The sequence below is a fragment of the Lissotriton helveticus genome, chromosome 5_1, assembly GCF_964261635.1.
Source record: "Lissotriton helveticus chromosome 5_1, aLisHel1.1, whole genome shotgun sequence".
Lineage (NCBI taxonomy): Eukaryota > Metazoa > Chordata > Amphibia > Caudata > Salamandridae > Lissotriton > Lissotriton helveticus.
Genome location: NC_136065.1, coordinates 651,166,633 through 651,186,917, shown reverse-complemented (window position 1 = coordinate 651,186,917; position 20,285 = coordinate 651,166,633). Strand labels below are relative to the sequence as shown.

The 20,285-nt window shown below is 43.7% G+C and overlaps 1 protein-coding gene across 2 annotated transcripts in view; it reads left to right on the top strand.

Moving 5' to 3' along the window:
* PSD (pleckstrin and Sec7 domain containing) overlaps positions 1-20,285 on the top strand; it is a 656,537-nt gene that overhangs the window by 619,393 nt on the left and 16,859 nt on the right. For both annotated transcript variants that reach the window (XM_078643048.1, XM_078643049.1), the window contains 2 exons: positions 9,438-9,508; positions 18,113-18,270. In XM_078643048.1, the coding sequence (XP_078499174.1) occupies positions 9,438-9,508; positions 18,113-18,270 (229 nt within the window). The remainder of the gene's footprint in view (positions 1-9,437; positions 9,509-18,112; positions 18,271-20,285) is intronic.

The following is a 20,285-nucleotide window of genomic DNA, read 5'->3' as shown; positions in this document are numbered from 1 at the left end:
TCACAAGAAAAGGGCCTGTGCACATCTCAGGAAGGAGTTGAGGCTAATTAAAGGAGCATAAATAGTAGGTCTAGGGCCATTAGCAAACCCTTTGATGCACATATCAGCTGACATCAAGGTGTGAGCTCTAGTCACTCCCATGGACTGTGTTGTTGGATTATCAGCTTTGGGGATGCTCCTTCTGTGATGGACTGCTTTTCAAGAGGAAAAGGGAGCACAAGAGTGGACACCAAACAAAGCAGAATCCCCTACATAGAACTTCAAAAACTCAATTCCTAAATTACATTTGGTGTCTGGAAATGAACTATCAGAAATGGAGCTTGAGACCCCAAAATTGACATCTTCCAATGAGCCAGACAGGCTGTGTGAGACGTGAAAGTTCTGCAAGACTTCGGACTGTGACAAGGACTGGAGGCTGAGATCTACTTGTCTCCCTGCATGGTAAGGGGACATCAACCAGGGAATCTACGACTGCCTGCCCGAGAGCACCAGCACCTGCCTGCTTTCCAAGACCAGTCTGCCCTGTGAAGAAGAGGAGAGCGTTGGAGGGAGCGAGGTCCAGTGGGAAACCCTGAAGAGTAGACTTCATATGCGAGGTGTGGGGAAACGTCTGTTAACGCCGATTGGGGCATTGTCCATGTGCTGTAAACCCCCATATGCCCTGAGAGGGCAGCCATGAATTGAGCCGCGTGTCGTGCTGCGCCGATTGAGCCGGAGCCTGTGCGTAATGGCAGTTGAGCAACCCTGTATGCCAGGGGGAGCCACCATAAAGAAGACTGCCATGTGATAAGGGCTGCAGTCTTGTGTGATAGCAAGGGGTGACTGTATGACAGGAGGGGCCGCTGTGAAAAAGGACTGCAGTGTAGTCAGTGTCGTGGCCTTGTTCGTAAGCGGGTGGAGACCCCATATGCAAGATGGGGCCGTCGTGAAAGATTTCACTGTGCCGATCAGGCAAGAGCCCCTATGCTGTGAGATACAATGACCCCGTCTGCCAGAGGGTGGAAAAAATCACACACTCCATCACAAGAGCTAAAATTCCTTACCAATGATATGGTCCGTTATTTTTATCATATTTTGAGTAGACTGTTGAAACATCACATGCTCATGGAAACCAAGGACTTTACAGATGATGCTGATCGGTCTGACAACACCAGGTCCCAAATTAAAATAAAGCAAGATGCTGACTATAAACATTGAATATGAATCGGTTGGGAAGACTTAAGGTGATGAATAGTTTGGTCCTGGGAGGTGGAGATGGGAGAAGATACAGGAGGGTGTTGAGAGGACAAGTTATATTTTGGCCTTGCAAGGCCCTGTTCTTGTGTTTGGAAAATTCAATAACAATGTACTGAACCATAAAGAGGGCCCTTGACAGTGCCTATGTTTTCCACACAAAGCAAGTAATTCAAGAGTATGGGCCCTTGTACAGAAAAGGCCCAACCTCCACAAATTATGAGCTTCGCTAGAGGAATGCCTATAAGAATTTAGACTTACATTCATTAAATCCCTGACAGACTTATAGATTGTACTATTGCTCTTAAATTATGTTGAGGCTAACATCTTTACACGTTTTCCCCAAAATATATTGAGAAAAAATGTATAATCTACCTGTTTGTGAGGTAGGACAACATGATCAGCGCTGGTATGCTTTACATCATCAGATGCTGGTTAAGCAAAGCGATAACCACTAGCTCGCATAACTTCACAACTGTGATATTGAAATTCAACTTTACATTAAACATTGCGCTGGGCATTTCTCAGAGCAGGTTACAATATGCTCCGAAACAGATATTTTATATCTATATTGGCAGCCTGAACAAACGGTTCTTACTTCCACTTTTTAGAGGAAACTGGGATGATATATGGGTTTCAAGGAAATCCTAGATTATATTTCACATGGTGCGTTTTTCTATAGAGTAGCTAGAATCAATACAAGTTAGGACCGCTAGTAATTCATGACTCTTTGGGCCCCATTACGATGGCGGGCGAACCGTAACGGTAAACGAGACCAACCGCAAGCGGTGCGGCTGTCCCGCTGTGCCTATTAGGATGCCACCGCCACCATGGCGGTCGTATCCTTTATATTTAATATTGTGGCGGGCGGTGCTGTATTCAGCACCCGCCACAATGTTAAAAGGGCATGTTGTGCATTTGCATGCACAATGTGACAGGCACCGCGCGTTGCCTGCCACATTGTGCATGCAAATGTCGATGGGTACGATGGGTATCCCCCAAGTGCAGCCACCCACCCCCACAGCCCCTGGGGGCCCACAACGGGCCCCCAAAGGAATTCTCCGCATGCCTTTACCTGGCGGAGTCTCCGCCATGGAAAGGCATGAGACCGCCATCATCGTAATATGGATGGCAGTGCCTGCAAGGCACCACCACCATATTGCAGGCCTTTTCCGCCCGGTAGGCAATCGGGCGGATTGCCTACCGGCAGAAAACTGGCAGACCATCTTTCCATCCGCCTAGGTCCACTCCGCCATCGTAATATGGCGGGGGGGGGGAAATGTTAGGCGGGCAGATGAAAATTGCAAGCAGATCGCCACCGCTATATGGGTGGTGGCAATCCACCCTCCATCCTAATGGGCCCCTAAATGTTTTGTTGTTTCTCTTTAAACAATTTCTACTCCTGCTTATTCTTCTCCAAACCTGTTTTCTGAGATTCCTCACAGAGGGAAACCCACCTTTAAAAATGCTTCCAAACATGTCTGCAGAGCCGCCAAAATTTGCAGTGCATCACCACCCATTTTTCATTTTAGGTTTTTCTTACCACTATTTATAAAATAGTTTATAACAGTTTAACATGTAAATTTTGACATGCTTCCAAACATTTTTGCAGAGCGGTCAATATTTGCAGCGCAATACCAACCATTTTTCTTTTTAGGTTTTTCTTACCACTATTTATAAAATAGTTAATAACACAGTTTAAACATGTAAATGTTGACAGGTACAAGGTGATTCATTTAAAAGTCCTTTCTGTTTCCAAATGTTTACTGATTGTGCCTCAAACAGTTCTGTGCATTTTGGGTCATTAGGTATATTTTGTCATGTTGTTTATCTGTGGTCCTGTTAGATAGTTTGCAGATTTCAAATTCTGTAAATTCTTTGCATCTTCTAATACTCCAGATTACATTTTACTCTCCATGGTTGTCTTTTTTCACCTTAGTTGTATTTGATATCAATGCAGGACTTCCATGCAGTGGCAGGTCCTCCGCTATGGTGGAGAAGCATTGCACCCCTGCCAGCAGCCCAAAAAGTGAAAAATAAAACAATATTAAACTCTTGTTTAGTATCGTGTTATTTTGACTGTTAGAGGCAAGGGTTGGGGTAAATCAGAGATGACAGGCTTGTGGAGGAGTGTTTTGCACTGTAATCAGTGTGCATGACGGTGTGGCCGTCTCAGGACGGTCAAACCGTCATGCGCACTGAAACTCTCTCCAACCCCAGCTGCATTCCTGGGTTGCAGAGAGCAGGCAACTGCTCCCAGACTCCTTAGGAGCGCAAATCCACGATGCTCAGGCCAATCCTGACGCTGCGTTCATGCAGCGTCAGGATTGGCCGCAGGGGATTCTCGGAGCCTATGCCTGCAGTACACAGACCCAGGTCGGAGCCAGATCAGAGCATGGATGCAGCTTCTTGTTTTTTTTATTTTGTTGTCAATCCCAGGCTCTTGCCCTCCCCCACCCTACCACTTTGCCGAGATACCGGCCACTACTGCTTCCATGCTGTCCTTAAGGAGTGAGCCAGTCATGCTTTCAACTCCTAAGAATCCCTTTTCACCATACTGGCCCTTTGATTTAGTAGGCCTCTCACAGAGTAGTGAGAAAGCCTGAATCGGGTTTTAGAACTTCTTGTTGTGAGTGTTTCTTCCTTCCTAACACTTTATCATCCTTTCACACCTAAGGTGTTCTTCCCAGTTCCTGATTGTTATTTACACAGATCGTTGTAGCTCTGCAACCTCCCCCCTGGGAAGAGGATTTGGCCTAAGGTCTAGGGTGGCCGACCTCGAATCTGGGGAACTGGTTTCGAGTCTCGGCAGGGACGGTGAATATCCTGTGATTCTGGGCAAATCACTTAATCTCCCCGCGGCTAACAAAAATGAATGTGTCCTCAAGTAATGCAACTGGTGCTATGTAAAGCGCTCTGATACCCGATTCGGGTCAAGTTTGCGCCATATAAAACTCTGTAAAAAAAAAAGGAAGTGTTAGAACTTGTATCCCTTCGAGGAAAATCAAATCTTCATACATTCCAATGATGTTCTGATAATTTCAGGTGAAAGCCAGTAGAGACTGGCTCCTCTTTTGATTTGCACTTTCGGAACATGCACTTTTCTACACTACAGAAATCTGCTTTCTCTGCAAAGGCAGTCCCTGTTACTTTCTCTGAATTGGGACATTGGTCAACGATCTCTCATTTATTTTGTACCTCTAGTTCCTCAATCTTCAATACTGATATGTCAAAATGAATTAATAAAAGAAACATTTTATTTAATATAAGAGTTTATGCTAAGTTATATATATATTTATATTGAAACATAGAGAAATGTGTAGTTACAAACTGAGAGTCCGAAGACTAACTTCAGGAAGTGCACCAAGGGACTGACCTGAGAAACTGATTTCTGTACCATTGATGTGTTCGGAGCCAGAGGACTCACCTAGTTGCACCCCATAACCTGGATACTAACAGATACCATTTTGATTCACATTGGAATGCATCTTTGAGGGATACCTGGATTGTTCGCAATATAAAATTCTTTGCTATGCTGCCAGTCGTCCCAGTTAAGCACACAAAGGGCCCGATTACGATGTTGTGCCCAAAGGCTCCGACGAACAGTCAGATTCTCCTAGACCGTGTGGGACCGCCCAACTCGGTCGGAAACAAGACCGGCCGATTACAATGCTCGCAGTCGGAAGGGGGAACCGTTCAGTCATTCCGAATCGGTTCCGACCGGCAAATGGGGAATCCAAGTCGGTCAGAGGCGATTCGTACAGCTCTACGGACAGCGTTTCCAACCGATTACGATGTCTGATTCTGACAGCCTTTCCGACACAGTCTGTCTGACACGAAAAGGCTGTCAGAAACTGACTTTGGGGGCTCCTAGCAGCCCCCCCCTATATCCTGAGGCCTCCGGTTGGGGGTCGTAGGGGTAACCAAGGGACCCCCCCATTGGACCATGCACCATGCACTATGTGGCAGGCACCATGGGGTGCCCGCCACAGGGTGCATGGTTTTCCGCAGACACCCATTTTCTCCATAGGAGCCTGTGTTGGTCGGAACACAGGCTCCCATAGAAGTCAATGGGAGTCCTTCCGAGCGATGTTCGGAAGCATCGTGATTGGTCTGAAGGAACTGCCGATCGCGAGTCGGTCGTAACCGAATCCGACAAGGAGTCGGGCGGAAAGTTTCCGCCCGACATCGTAATGAGGCACTCAATTGTAGTCTTCGGAACTGTCAGCTATCTCCCTGGTTGTTACTTTTTCTTACGTACCTCTCCTTATTTGGTTTTTCTGATTTGCCAGCAGGAACACTGGCTTCTGACCCTTTTAGACCATACTTCGCCAATTCTTTTTGGAAAGTCAGTGGCAGCACCTTCCTTACTTGTATATCTAGCAGCAGTAGCCACCTATGCCAGGTGATAAGTTTCCACACAGGTTTAATGCATGCCAGAATTATGATTATGTGATCCCCTCATGGCTTGTCTGACTTATGTCGTTAACTTACCTCTTTGGTTAAGTGTACAGTCTGATTGTGAAGCAATACACTAGTGAAGTTCTCCATTGTCTTTGAACTGCAGTGTAGGTGCAAAACCATTGCTGTGGATTATTGCTTTAATGTTAAAGTGCCTGCTGCCTTAAAACAAAAGACAACAGTGCTGTGTGGGATTTAGAATTGCCTTTGCCCTTACAATATTGCTAGTTGGCCCTAGATCATAACATTGTAATCATCAATATCATGAAAAGGTCCATTATTTCATTTCTAAATGATTCATGCATTCGTTTATACAGCTCTTTAATACACATAAAGCAGGGCAAATGGCTATCTAACATAGCTCAGATGTGTTCGGGTGGTAGAAATAAATTAAGCCACTTCCACCAAAAGCTGTGTGGTTATGCTTTATGACCAGCATGGAATGGAAGAGAGAAGCGTGATCTGGAAGGTGCTTGAGGAAGCAGTGTCATTTTCTTAAAGTAAGCTCCAAGAAATGCCCTGGGGCAGGAGTAATGAGAGTGTATTGGTGCAATAGGCAAATTAATGTCTCATTGAGATTGAGGAATGGATTGAGTGTCTGACTGTTGATCTCACACAGACCCTACTACAGTCCCTTCAATCCAAGACAGCCGTGTCAACTGAAATATGAAGTGTAGCTAATGACGTGTCTGTCCTGATGTATCAGGTCTGTGTCGTAGAAGCTTCAATTTCACTGTTACCGCCTTTTTACCAGAATACCAGTCTGTAATAGGATGAGGACTGGGTAGCGGGTAAGAAGAAATTACGAGAAAGTATACCACAGATTTTAAAATAGTAAAACATGGCACATTATAATGTTTTAAGTAGTCCAAATTCGTTTTTTGACTGATTTACAGGCAGGATTTCAACCTAATGTCAGTAGGCTTGGCCAGATTTTCCGCTTTCAAACACAATGCTGGAAATATATCCTCCTTAAGCAGTATCGCCTTTACAATATTTTGTTGACATGAAAGCTGCTTTTGACTTAGTTCCTAGGAATCTACTTTGGGAAGTGCTGAAGAACTATTGCATCGCAGAGCCTTCATTGTCACCTTTAATGAAAGTCCATGCAGGAACCTATGCTCGAGTAAGTTGGGGTAATCACAAGAAACTTACGAAAAGGATTCCTGTAAACATGGATGTTAGAAATGGATGCCTTGGCTCCCACATTACTTAATATTCACATCAATGGGTTGGTCGACTGGCTGAATAAGTGTCAAAATGAGGCTCCTAAATCAGGGAACTTATCTATCCCCGTGTTAATGTTCGCTGACAACACCATGTTGATGTATGGGGTTGCAAGTATTGCTAGATCAATTCTCACATTTTTGCTTTCATCGGTGGAAAACTAAATGCATGGTTCTCAACCACCATCGCTCTTTCAAAGGAAGAATGCTGGTAGAGGGAGTTTCTTTGGAGAGAGTGAAGAGCTTCGACTACTTAGAAATAAAACTTGCTGACACCTTGTCCTGAGGCCCACAAATAGACAAAAGTAGGATAATATTACAACGCTAGCAGTTTAAAGGTACAAAGCTACTTCATGTATGCGAATTTCCCCCGCCCGGAAAGTTTATAGGGTGAAGTCTTTAGAAGAAGTTATGTGTAACTGAAATGGATGTATGTCGTTACAACGCATGCTTTTACCACGCATGCCTTTACAACGCAGGTTTTACAACGCAAGTCGTTACAACGACTTGCGTTGGGGGGCGCTGGATAGTGAATAGTTTAATTTACTATTCCAACTCCAGTCCCCGTGGATAGTAGGGAAGGTTTTGGATAGTAAATTAAACTATTACCTATCCTACAGCGCCCTCCAGCGCAAGTCGTTGTAATGACTTGCGTTGTAAATCCTGCATTGAAGGTACTGCGTGGTAAAATTTGCGTCGTTGAGGATGTTTCCCAACTGAAATATGGGTTTATGGGGACATGGTGCCCCTAAAAGTATATGGAGATTATTTTATAAGCTCATTATTCAATCTTTCTAGCAGTGCTCCTTTATTTCCTCTTTGTTTTCATCTAGCCTTACACAAGGTCGATCAACCATGTTGCCAATCTTGGACCACGGTTGTATTAGATACAAAATTGGTCTGTAAACAAAAAGGAATCATATAGAGCTCTGCTTAGAGATCTGATTTGCCTGGACTAATATTGCTCTACCCCTTGGCTCAGCTTTGTTAGAGTATGGCTACTGAGGCTACACCTTGGGAATTTAAAGGGAAAATCCAGAAACCATAAAGGGAAGCTTTAGACTGAGGGTGAAGGTTTCTTACTGGCAGTATGTTAGAGAGAAACTCTGAACTGAACAGATATATGGGGTCCAACTAACACATTTCTATCTCATAAACGCACTCCAGAATTTGAATCTTACATGAAAAGAATTGTACCATATAACACCAAAATATTGTACTTAAAATTCAGAATAGGTATTTTGCCAGTACATGCCTTCTCTCCTAAATAATCGAAAAGTACAGTGCCAAAGGAGATATGTCCAGTTTGAGTCCATCAAAGGAAACTGAATATCATTTTTATTCTTTTGTCCAGCTTATAGTGCCCTAGGAAAAAATTGACTATTTGTCTGTGCCATTTGATGAGTGTAAGGAGTATTTGAGAGGCGATGGGGTTTTTGAAAACAGATAACTTAGAAAAGATTGTTTTTGCACTGTCAAACGTTTTGCTGTGGTTTTGCTCAATATGGTATTGCATAACAAAAACTTAAAATGCACTTTGTTTATGGACTCTAATGGGCATTTTGGGTTGTATGCGATAACGCGTATTAGCTTTACCTTTTTAAAATGTCATTTAACATTTAAAATTTCGATCTTGAGACACCTGTTATGCAATTTAGCAGTATATTTTTATAATGTTATAATTGTTTGAATTCATGCATGTTTTATGAGGAAATATCCCAAAAGAAACTTTATGATGATGGTAGTGTTTTTGTTTTACTGGTATTCTGCTCTCACGGTTTTATGTTCTATCAAATACCGATGTATATGTGCCACAGTTTGTAATACAGAGATGTCTCCTCTTGAATATTGCTCCCCCCCCCCCACGTGCACTAGAAATAAAGTTGGGTAAGAGGGGGGCATAGTTTATCATCTAGAACTTTCATGTGAAGAATGGCACACTAGATGCAGCATGGTGCCCCACTGTTAGGGTCAGGGCAGAGTATGTCTTGTGTAGTCATGGGTCTTTCTTCTGAAATGGCGTTCCCTGGGGGTTGTGATCTGTGCTGTTACTAATTACATGCTGCAAAGTGACTTGTTTGTTTAAATTCCTGATGTCCCTACTGCAGTTTCCAACCGCACGAGCATATCATTTTATTATGGGCTTAGCGCCATAGCAAACAACCAATTAATAGATATTCTTCCGTTCCTTGTCGGGGGCCATATTGTTACCTGTTGTTACCTTTTAATGCCGAAGGCAGGCATCCATCCATGCTGGCGAGGTGTCAGCCCGCCTTTTCAATTTCTGAAGGAGCAGTGCAGATCTACAATAACCATAAAGAATACCACTAAGACTTGCCGTACTAGAGTTGCAGAAGATGGCAAGGTGTTCATTGTTCTGATGGGATTGAAAACCACAAATGAGACTGGGACGATGGTCCATTAGATTGATTGTTCCATCAGTTGGATACCGGCAGCTTTCTTTGTTAAGAGCTTGTGCTCTATTTTGCTGATTCTGTTCTTTGTTGTATTTTCTAGCTCCGAGAGGCAAAAGAGGATGGAAAACATTCAATGGGGTCCTGAAAGGAATGATCCTCTATCTTCAAAAGGTAACCAGCAATGCAAGGGCTGCTTTAATTGTTAATTGAATGAGGTTTACAGCAACTTGCCATATTGAGGGGGCTTTGTGTGAGACTTTAAGACCTTTTAATTTTGTTAGTCGGTTACTATTTATGTGATGGTTACCTGCTATTGTCTTCATAGCAAGGCATCACCCATATTGTGCTGTGCTCTATAATTATGCACATCAAATCGGCAATGAGCTGTCATGGGACTGTGTAATAGTGAGGACATTTACTATTTCTGGCCACTACTTCTGGCAAATTTACATTGAGCATTTAACAAACACATTAAAAAGTGTCAAGGTTCATTGGTGGATATTGAATGAATAATTGAAAGAAAGAAACATAATTCCAATCGTGCAAGTCGGAATATTGGATAAGCTGCTGGTATTTACAAATTGATATTCAGGCTATAGTTCCACGCTATTTTAAGAAGATTACTAAGATTAGGACGGGTCTAATGCTTGTTAGCTTGAATATGGCTAGTACTCACCATACCCAGATATCAGCTCGCCTCTTCAATTTCTAAAATGTGTTCTTTTCTCTCACACTGTCTTGCACTACCAACATCCAGGAACCATTTTACCACCCATTAGTACTTCCCGTATCTTACTAGAAGAATGGAGCCTGGGAAGCCTTTAGCACGTTCCTCCCCCACTTCCCATGACTGACCCTCTGGCACTGCTTGCTTCAAACCTATTCTAATGAGTTTCGGCTGTAAAGTTGCAGTGCTATTTTAGACTGCTGACACCTAGACATTGTTCTCACTTTGTTGCTCCAGTTTCTGCTGTCATTTCCATGTCTGGTTTTAAATTCAAAAAGAACAATTTGTGGACAGAATGCAGAAAAATGTCATACATTCACCCCAGGACAGAGATCTGGGCCTAAATCCATCGTTTTCTTGCTCACCATGTCTTTCCAGTTTGGACCCAGCCTTATGCAAATCTGTCTTGACCCTGCGCCCAATGGGAACAATCCAGCCCGAACTGCCATGCCAGGTCCTCTCTGGACTGGAAACAAGCATCCTAGGACCGGTTTCGGGCTTTCATCCCTCATCAGCCAGGATAGCTTGACTCCAGTGGCATGGAAAGCACGGGACCCACGTCTGGGCATACCCGTCCCACTCGGGTGACAAATGCAAAAAGAACAATTGATGGACAGAATGAACGACGGATTTAACCCAGATCTCTTGACTGGGGGGGGGGGGGAATGATTGAATCATTCAGCATTCCGTCCATCATTTGCTGCAGTTACACATGGTTTTAAATACAGACATCTTTCTGAAGGCCAAAGTATAACAGGACACATCTAGTTTTTGTGGGTGTTAGCGCCTGTCCACCTGTGATTTCAGACCAGTCTTTGTGTGGGTATGTGTGCGCTCTCACATGGTGTGTTTGTGCAAAGCCAAGCAAAGTGGATGCTCCTTGCTTCTTGTGGGATAACCATATTGCAATTGTGAGCGACATTTACAATAATTATATAACAAAAATAATAAATAATTGTGAATTGGTTCCTGTAACTAATGGGTGTTTTCTTCTGAGGGGGTTCCTAGCGTAGTTCCCTCTAACATGCGCGCACATGTGCTTTCTCCAGCGCGCACACGCTGTCCCAAAGCGCGCATGTCAACAAGAGGCAGCTCGCCAGCTGCATACTTAAATATAACGCTAGAGAGGACCAAAAACGGGTCACTTTGTTGGCAAAGTGCGAGGAGCGGTGGCAGCATTTTTGCAAGGGCGGTCGGAAGAATAGGAGTTCTACTGCGGACACATTGCATTTAACACATCCGAGAGCTTGCCACTACTACACCTCCCGCTTGATCTGGTAGTTTTGAGGGCCTGCCACAATCATGCTGGAAGTGTTTAGTGTTATGGTCAGAGCTACTGACTATGGAGCCAGGGAGCAGGTTCTAATCTCCCGGCCAGTATAAGTATTCTATTTAGTGTTTGGTTCCCACAAAAACTTCTCAAAGGCCTTTATAATAGCCACAGATTTGCATTTAGAAATGTAGAAATTTCTAGTCTGTGACTGTGTCCCACCTCCAGGCCTCTGCATTTGGTTACCAGGGGCCGTATTACAATAGGTGCCCCTGGGGCTCAACGGGCGTGTGCGCCTGCTAATCGCCCCCGGGACACTTTGGTATTATAGAAGGGGGTGCAGACACTGTGTGTCTCGTTCTATAATACCGATAGCGCTGGCGCACTTAAATCACCAGCGCTACCTGCAGAGGGTGTTACCTCATTTGCATAGGGGCCTGCCCTATGCAAATGAGGGAATTCCTTTGAATCTCCGCCCGCGTGGTATTACAGACAAGGGCGCAGAGTCAAAGCAGCCCTCAGGAGGTGCACTGACGGTGTGCCATTTAAAAGGTGGCGCACTGTCAGTGTGCCTCCTGACAGAAGCCCTCTGCAGGGGATAAAGGGGGACCCATGGACCCCCCAGACATACCCTTGCAGGCGGGTGCAGTCACTGACTGTGAAAGTGCAGGTGCCGCCAGCACTGTGAAAACACAGAGCGGCTGCTCAGTGTTTTCACATGAATGCGCTGCTCTGGGGGCAGCGCAAGTTTGCAGCTGCCCTGGGGGCAGCGCATACAACATAATAGGGCGCATTGTCGGGAGCAAACTATCACAATGCATAATACTGCCCCAGTTCCAGCAAATCTGAATTCAATCTGAATGCTCTAAGAGAGGCGCTGCAATGTCGCTGTAATTTGAGTGCATCCAGAACAGTAAACCCAGGGTGGCGGGGGATTATGAATAGGTAACCCAAACTGCACTGAGCACGTGCAACTTTCCCTTCTTTTCCAGTGACACTGAGGTGGAGAGCGGCAGCGTTAACCCACATAAAAAGTTTCAGAAAAATGTTGGGAAGCTGTGCATTTTCAACATCCTGTCCCTCTGGCCATATCACGTAATCTCCGAGTGCCTATCATCAATGAATGCGTCCATGTTTAATGTAACACACTCCAATGCCCTTGGGCCAAGTTTGCGCTATATAAAACTGAAAAAACGATTCAGTAGCAGCAGCTGCATTTGGGGCCAGGGACAATGTAGGAATGAATGCATTGTTTATAGCATTTATTTACTGTAGTGAAAGTGGCCTGCATTTCATCCACAGTATGAGTAGCTTCACCAATTATAAGATTGACTGTTTCTCAGCTCAAATTTAGAAGCACTCACTTTTTATAAATACTTTCCAAATATTGTGATGTACGACGAGTAAATGCATCTGCATCTTAAAGAAATACACTTTCCTGAATTTTGAAAGCAAACTTATCGTATTCTAGCATGATGTTTGCTGAATGATTTACATTACAAACAAGTTCAAAGCTCGTGCACGGGCTGTTACAGCCAGAGTCAACTTAACTTGGCTCTCTCTGGTAATTTCATGGCTCGCCCAATTCTTTTTCCAGGTGCTCCCTCTGCTCCATTGCTATAATCATATATACATGTATGGAAATTGAAAGCTGGGTAGAAACACGAATAAAAGTGCGACCCTTTCCAAATCATACTGTTTACATATGGTGCTGTTAGAACTAGGGAGCTAGGGGAAAGCATGGCTCTGTTAGGCTGTTATCTTGTAGGTGCTGATAGAACGGCATGCACCTTTTTGCAATTTCATCATGAAACCACTACAAAAACCAAATTGAGATGCGATATTCAGTGCTGGAATTAGAAATAATGTACGTCGAGAACACATAAATTGGTGTCCAAGGCGTGTCAACAGAAAGGGTGTGCAGTCAAAATGAACAGAGTCATGAAAAACGAGAGTCTTGCTGTCAGCGTATACATTTGATTTTTTAAAACTCTGCTGCAAAGAATTGACAACAAAATGTGACAGTAAATTTGTAGAGCTTAATTGGTCACAAAGGCTGCATTATCAAATAACTTATGGTGTTCAGGCACCTCTGCAGAGATATTTGCATGCCCACTATATCTCAGACATAATGATATCAGTAAGATTATTCAGGGGTTAATTCAGTTCCTGGAGAGATCTGAGTTTTGTCTAGTTACAGCTTTGACTCATAATGTTGCATATATTGATAATGTGTCTCCTGCAATGCAAATTGTGTAACATTTAGATCGCGGATGTTTATTTTATGTAGATAGGTAGGTTGGTTTTTGCTTTAGACGAAGATCCTTTTATTATTTGCAGTTCATATATTGCAGTCCTTCTAATATAGAACAGTGAGCTATGAACCAGCATAGACAAGCTGTTTGCAAACTGCAGGTAAAGGGTTTATAACCTTATTGCGTTCTTTCTCAATTTTCTTATAAGGCTTCTAACAATAGTTCCTTTGCGTAGTAATAAAGTCTTATGACTACAGACAACCCCAAGCACTGTGTTACATTTTAGATCCTGACTATTTGTTTCTCTCAGGCATGCATTCTTAATACACAATGCCTACCGTCTTACATCACATGCATGTAACTTATATACAAGTGTTAAAGAAAGTCAAAAACCTGCCTTAAATGTTTTCTTAAATACCTGACTTGTAAAGTGATAAGCTGTGTGCCTTTGTTTCCCCTATATTGATTTGGCATCTAGGTATTAGGCTCCAGGTGACTTCCAGACAGTCTCATTCTTGAACAAAGGGAGGGCTGATGGCCCTTTAAATGAGGCTTTTGCTTTGGCCCTAGCTGGTATTGTCAATGAGAAAGCCTCTTCACCGCCTGCTAATTCCTGCTCAGAAAGGAAACCAGACAACCTGAAGTCACTGCTCAATGTGTTCCAGTGTCCGCATATTACACTGTGAAACATTTCAGCAGCATATTTCGCTGGGTCCAGACAGGATCCCAGGTCTGGCTTAATATTAGCTGTATCATTCTTTTGACTGTTTAGAATAAGAACATAACATGGAAAGCAATGACATTACAGCACGTACCATCCCCTCCGCTACCACCTTAATTTCATGCAGGAACGACCCGTGCAGGTAAGAGCAGAGGGGCGGGATGGTGGCTGACTCGACAGGCAACGACGAGGGAAAATTAAATAAATAGTTAATTTGAGATCCCCACCTTCACCCTTCCCCATCGCTCTTACCTGCACGGGTGCTCCTAATTTCACAACGATCTCCTTCCGTTCCCAAACACATAACACCAACATCAGGGTGAGGGCCCCCCCACCTATATCACAAAGTCTACTGTGCCCCCCTTTATGCCTCCTCTTTTTCTGAGACCACATCGGAGACAGTCCTCGGGGCCCACACCTTCTCATACAGTTCGCCTAACTATTATTAAGCACTTCCACTATCCAAAAGACTGACTAGTTGGCAAAGCTTCTTTTCTTTCTCACAGGTGACATCACCAGGAAGTTGTGCACTTGACTGAAGACTGTACAATTTTGATGTGTCTGTATTAACACAAGTTTGCCGTAATGGCAGCAAAGTGTATTGATACTCTAAGGGGAATGGCGGTCGGACCGCATCTGATGGCTGATCGGAGTTGGTCTGACTGCCATCTGCTGCTGCGGTCCGACCAACGCATTACAATGCTTGCAGTCAGAGGCAGCAAGTGGAGGGACTGTCCAACGCTTTCTGACGGGCTCAAGGAGCCCATCACACCCACAGAGGGTCAGTAATCCCGACAATAGGGGCGGTGCCTTCTCAGTCACCGCCGTAGGGCTTACAATGTCCCTTTCTGCCTGCCCTTTCATGGCGGTTCGCCCACTATGAAAAGACAGGCGGAGAGTGACTTTGAGGGCCCCTTTCCACCTGGCCCTCCGCTATGGGGCCTGGTGCCCCCCTAAATATTCCTGCTCCGTTTGGCAGGCACCGCATGTTGCCTACCACACAGTGCAGAGATGTTTTTAAAGTGTATTTTTCTATTGAGGCTTGTGCTGCAGCCCGCAGCACAAGCCGCAATGGAAAATATACTCTTTGCGACCGCCATGAAGGTGGTCGCATTGTAATAAGGGCAGGGGAACCGCCGACTCCTTGTCGGGCGGTCCCTCTTCCGCTAGGGTGCCAGTCAGACAAGAGTCCGACCGGCATCGTAATGATGCCCTAAGTGTTACAGCTGCTTTATATTTTGTTGTTTTACATATCTATTTGATGTAAGGCCAACCAGCAACAGGGATCTATACGCAGTTGGAGAGTACTCCCTTATGAAGCTCAGCACAGTTGTGCTAAGTGACTCAGACCTTTTTTGAATTTCAAAGATTCAATTATGTAAACACATTGTAAAACGTCTGTGGTTAAGATTTTTGATGGCACACTTGCCCTTGTGCTCTAGGTGAAAGCACAAACCAGAACAAACTAAATAGAGGACTTTGCATGCTCCTGTGCCTCGTGACATGTATCTTTGGCTCAAGTATCGGGTGCCACTCAAGATGAGGTGCTATTCAAAATTAGCAGTATTGGGAGTTCAAAAGTTACTTCAGCAGGCAAGACCATTCTTGTGCTGGTGACTGTTACTGCCTAAACTTTTTTGTCGTAATCAGTGTTGTAATTTCAACAAATCACAGACTTAGTGAAAGGAACCAACGATGCCATTTGTCATCTCCTAACAGAAGTGACATCGAGTGCATTTTGATCCTAGTAACGAAACCTATACTTTTCTAAGCTCTGAAGCATGTTAATAAAGCGTAATCGATAACAGGCATAAACGACGAGTTGCTAGAACTTGCAAACAGTAAATGTCATGGCTGAAATGTCCACTACTATTTACTGTACATACCAAACCCCATCTTCTCACAGCAGCCGTAATCCAGCTGAATATTGAGTGTTAGTTTTGTGCATTATTAGGTGGTCCGAGACTCCCATCAGTGCTAACCAAGTAGGCATATTGAATCCTTTGCTTCTGTCCAAGTGTGAGTGTCTGATCACGTTATAGCTACTATAATATTTCCCATGCTAACGGGGGCACATTGGCTCAGTTTCATTCAATGAGATTTAGAAGCTGAAACGGTTACCTCAAAAGTGTTTTTCTAATTGCACCTTGTTTATATTGAAATTATGCATCTTTTGGTGTATCATGATACCTGGTATCAGGGCCGGCTCTAGGCTCATGGTGGCCCTGGGCAGGGAGCATAGGTAGGGGGCCCCAGAAGAGGGGGTCCGGGCGGGGCGGAGCACGGAGGCCAGTGAAGAGGGGGGTCAGGGTGCTTGGAAGTGGAACAGAGCCGGAGGCCGCCTAATCCCTGCCAGGGTCCGCCACGCAAATATGTATCCATCCTCGGGGGATTATTATATTAGTAATATATATTGGCATGGTGGCCCCTGGGGTTTGGTGGCCCTGTGCAGGTGCACAGCTTGCACATGCCTAAGGCCGCCCCTGCTGGTATGGGAACATTCCTATACTTTTCGAACTGCAGATCGTTTTTTAAAACTTAAAACAATAATTAGACTTCTGAACTTGTGAATAGAAAAAAGAAACACAGCAAATGATTTACCGAAGAAAAAATACTGAAGGGCATGATACCTAAGTTAAGTAACTTAATAGAATTAAGGGTCTGATGGTCGCAAAGGGTCTGATTTGCAAAATTGGACCATTTGTTACCCTAAAATGCTCTTTTTCTATGTACTAACCCCAAGTTACATCAATTGTAATTTGGGCTTGAGATTACATACCAAATAGGTATTTGGAAGGGGCATGTGTGTCCTTTCCAAATAGCGATTCAGACTGGGTGGTTTCGATTGAAATTCAATTTAAAAACATTAATATTTACCAACTCCTGCAAAGAAGTGGTAAGCTATTCTCAAACAGGATCCACAAAGGACCCCTTCCTCTTGTTGAATGTTGATAAAAACATTTTTAAGAGCATGCAGTGATCGCATGGACCATTGTCTAATCTTAAAAATGTTTGTAAAACTTGTCATTTTGTTTTAAATGCATCCTTTTTTCTTATAAGGAAAACCAGCTGTATTTAAAACCAAAAAACTAATTATTGCTTTACCTAAAAGCAATCAAAGACATGGTGGACTGCTGAACCCTGCAGGTCACCATCCCTTTGATGGCAGGGAATCGTAGTGGGTCGCAACTTACATCTGCCTCATTTATAATCATGAGGTAGATCGAATTGTGACCCATAGCATTTTAGTATTTTGTGTACCAATCTTGCATAGGTCGGTTTGAAAGTACCACACTGGTCACAAATTGCAACCAGTATTTTTATCATTAATGTTACTGAATCGCAGTTTGTGTTTGGTACCAGGGCCGGATTGGGCACCGGGCATTTTCCTGATGGACCGGAAGTATGGGGCGGTTTTGGACCGGTGGGTGGCCATTTTTGTTACTGGGGGCTGGTTATCACCCCCCTGTAACAAAAGCAGCAGTAGTGTAGTAGCGCATCGTTTCCACCAACACCCCCACCCCCCAGGTCTGAGTTAATTTCCAGGACTGGTTTGTGTTCCCAATCCAGCTGTGTTTGGTACAAACCAAAAGGCCATTTTATCTAGCAAACGGTCCAATTTTTGAAGATCGGACCCTTTGTGACTACAGAAAGTCTTAGTACATCTGGCCCTAAGTAACGTGCACTCCTTGGTATACACATGAATTTGGTGTATTCAGCCTACTGTTAGAATTGAATATACAAACATGCTATGCTGCTTCCTTGTGTTCTGTGATTTCATTGTGCTCCATCTGGATTTTAGGAGGAATATAAGCCTGGGAAGACACTCTCAGAAGAAGATTTGAAGAATGCCATCAGTATTCATCATTCGTTGGCCACTAGAGCATCAGACTACAACAAAAGGCCAAATGTTTTCTACCTCAGGACAGCAGACTGGAGAGTCTTTCTCTTTCAAGCTCAGTAAGTTCTTAATATTTTAATAGATAACGGTGAGCTTAAAACTAATTTACAATATCATCCTTTCTGTTAATATGTTGTGACTTACGATGCTTAGTTTGAATAATTTGCATAATGCACTTTGTTTTATGATGTGGCCATGCTGCAAGGGGTTTAGTTTAAGACTAAGTAGGCGAATAGATCAATCCAAGTTTCGCAGTTTTTTTCAGCCTCTTTGAAAGTTGTTTTGATGGCATTATTACCTCTGATCTTGTGCCAGTAATGATGAGTTCATGTCATATTTGGAACTGAGGTATGGTTGTTTTTCTGATTTTACAACAGCCTAATGCTGTAGCTGTTAAAGACTGCTTTAAGTCCAGGTTTTTCATCTCCACAACCGAATTTCCATGGGATGGTATGGAGAGGAGTACTGCAACGCTACACCCAAACCACCAATGGCTTCCTTGTAAGCCCAAGAGCTAAACGCAGGGCCAATGGCAGAATGTAATGTGCCAATTGCGTATGTCCCTATGTTTTATAACAGTTTGAGCATCAGTAGAGCGCTTGGGCAACACCCATAGGAATCTAGAGCAGGAATCCACTGCAACCATGATATACCTGTAAGCCCCATCTGTTTGTAAGGGGCCGCAGTGGTCCAAATAAACACAAGCAACTGGTTTGTCTGATATTAGCAATGGTGTCTGCGCTGGACATGTTACAGTGGAACCTTTCGTCTGCTGACAGATGTCGCAATTCAAGACATAGTCCTTAGTCTGCTTTGTTAATCCTGGCCACCAGTAGCTTTGTTTCAGTAAGGAAACAGTTGTTGTAACTCCTGCGTGTGCAGCACTATACCCTTGTGTGCTGCTAGAATTAAACGTAACCTGCGATACATATTTGGTCTTACTCTATCTCCCACTCCAGGAATCTGAGCAAATGGAACGTTATTTGCATCTATCTTGTAGGAGTACTTGACTTGACTGTTAATCTTTTCGGTACTGCCGATTTATTGCGTGAAGCAATAATTGCAACCATAATTTCACCGTCTATTCTCATTTTAGAACGAGTGATTGCAGCTACGGAAGCTGTAAGTACAGCTCTCTTTGCGGCTTTATCAGCCAATGAATTCCCTTCAACGTGAACGTCATCACGTTGATGACTCAGTGTGTGTATCATATGAGCCCTTAGTAGTTCGTTTTTCAACTCCACTACCTGTTACCGTAGCGTTTTGTGCTTAATTGTGCCACTCTTTTGCATATTTAAAGCAATTTTGGCCCCAGTGGTGTAAGTATTCATTATATGACTATACACAGTAAAAGGAATCACACAATTAGTGTGGGGAATTCTCGATACGTATTCACCAGTGCCAGTAATAAGGCTTTTAATTCTGCTAGCTGTGCAGTCTCCTAGAGACTGAGTTTTAGTACAACTCGTATGACATTTTCCATCCTGCATGCGCCCTTTAACGTTTGCGCATGCATCGCTGTATTGCTGCTTACTTCCAATGGCTGGCTGAGCAGATCCGTCAGTGTAAATTATATATTCATACTGATCTAGAGGCATTATTTCATTAGGGAGACGATATTCTTGTTCATTTTGCTGGAATGCTTGTGTTTTTAAATTTGGGTCGTATCTGTATTCTACATCTGTTGCAGTAAGAGAATTAGCTCATTGCGTCCATCCCGGATGTAAGGCTTTAGCGTTCGGAACGCTAGCCTTTGTAGCTGCCTCTAAGGCCGGTACTGGAGTCACGACAATTATTCGTTTCCCCTGAGCCAGTGCTCTTTCTCTCACTTCAGTAGTCTGTACTGCTGTCAGTATTTTTTCTGTGGATGCAAAATGCATCTCAGCATTTGCGTACAAATGTGATTTGTATGCTATTGTTACTGTTTCACCTTCATTATATGTTGGGTAGGTGCATCCTGATTGACCCGCAACTATACGGGTCACCAGGTTGCATACCTTAACGCTTGTCTGTAAGTGCTTTGAAGCTATCATATCAGCTTGTAGGGAGCAAAGGATATCTGTGTGTTTCAAAG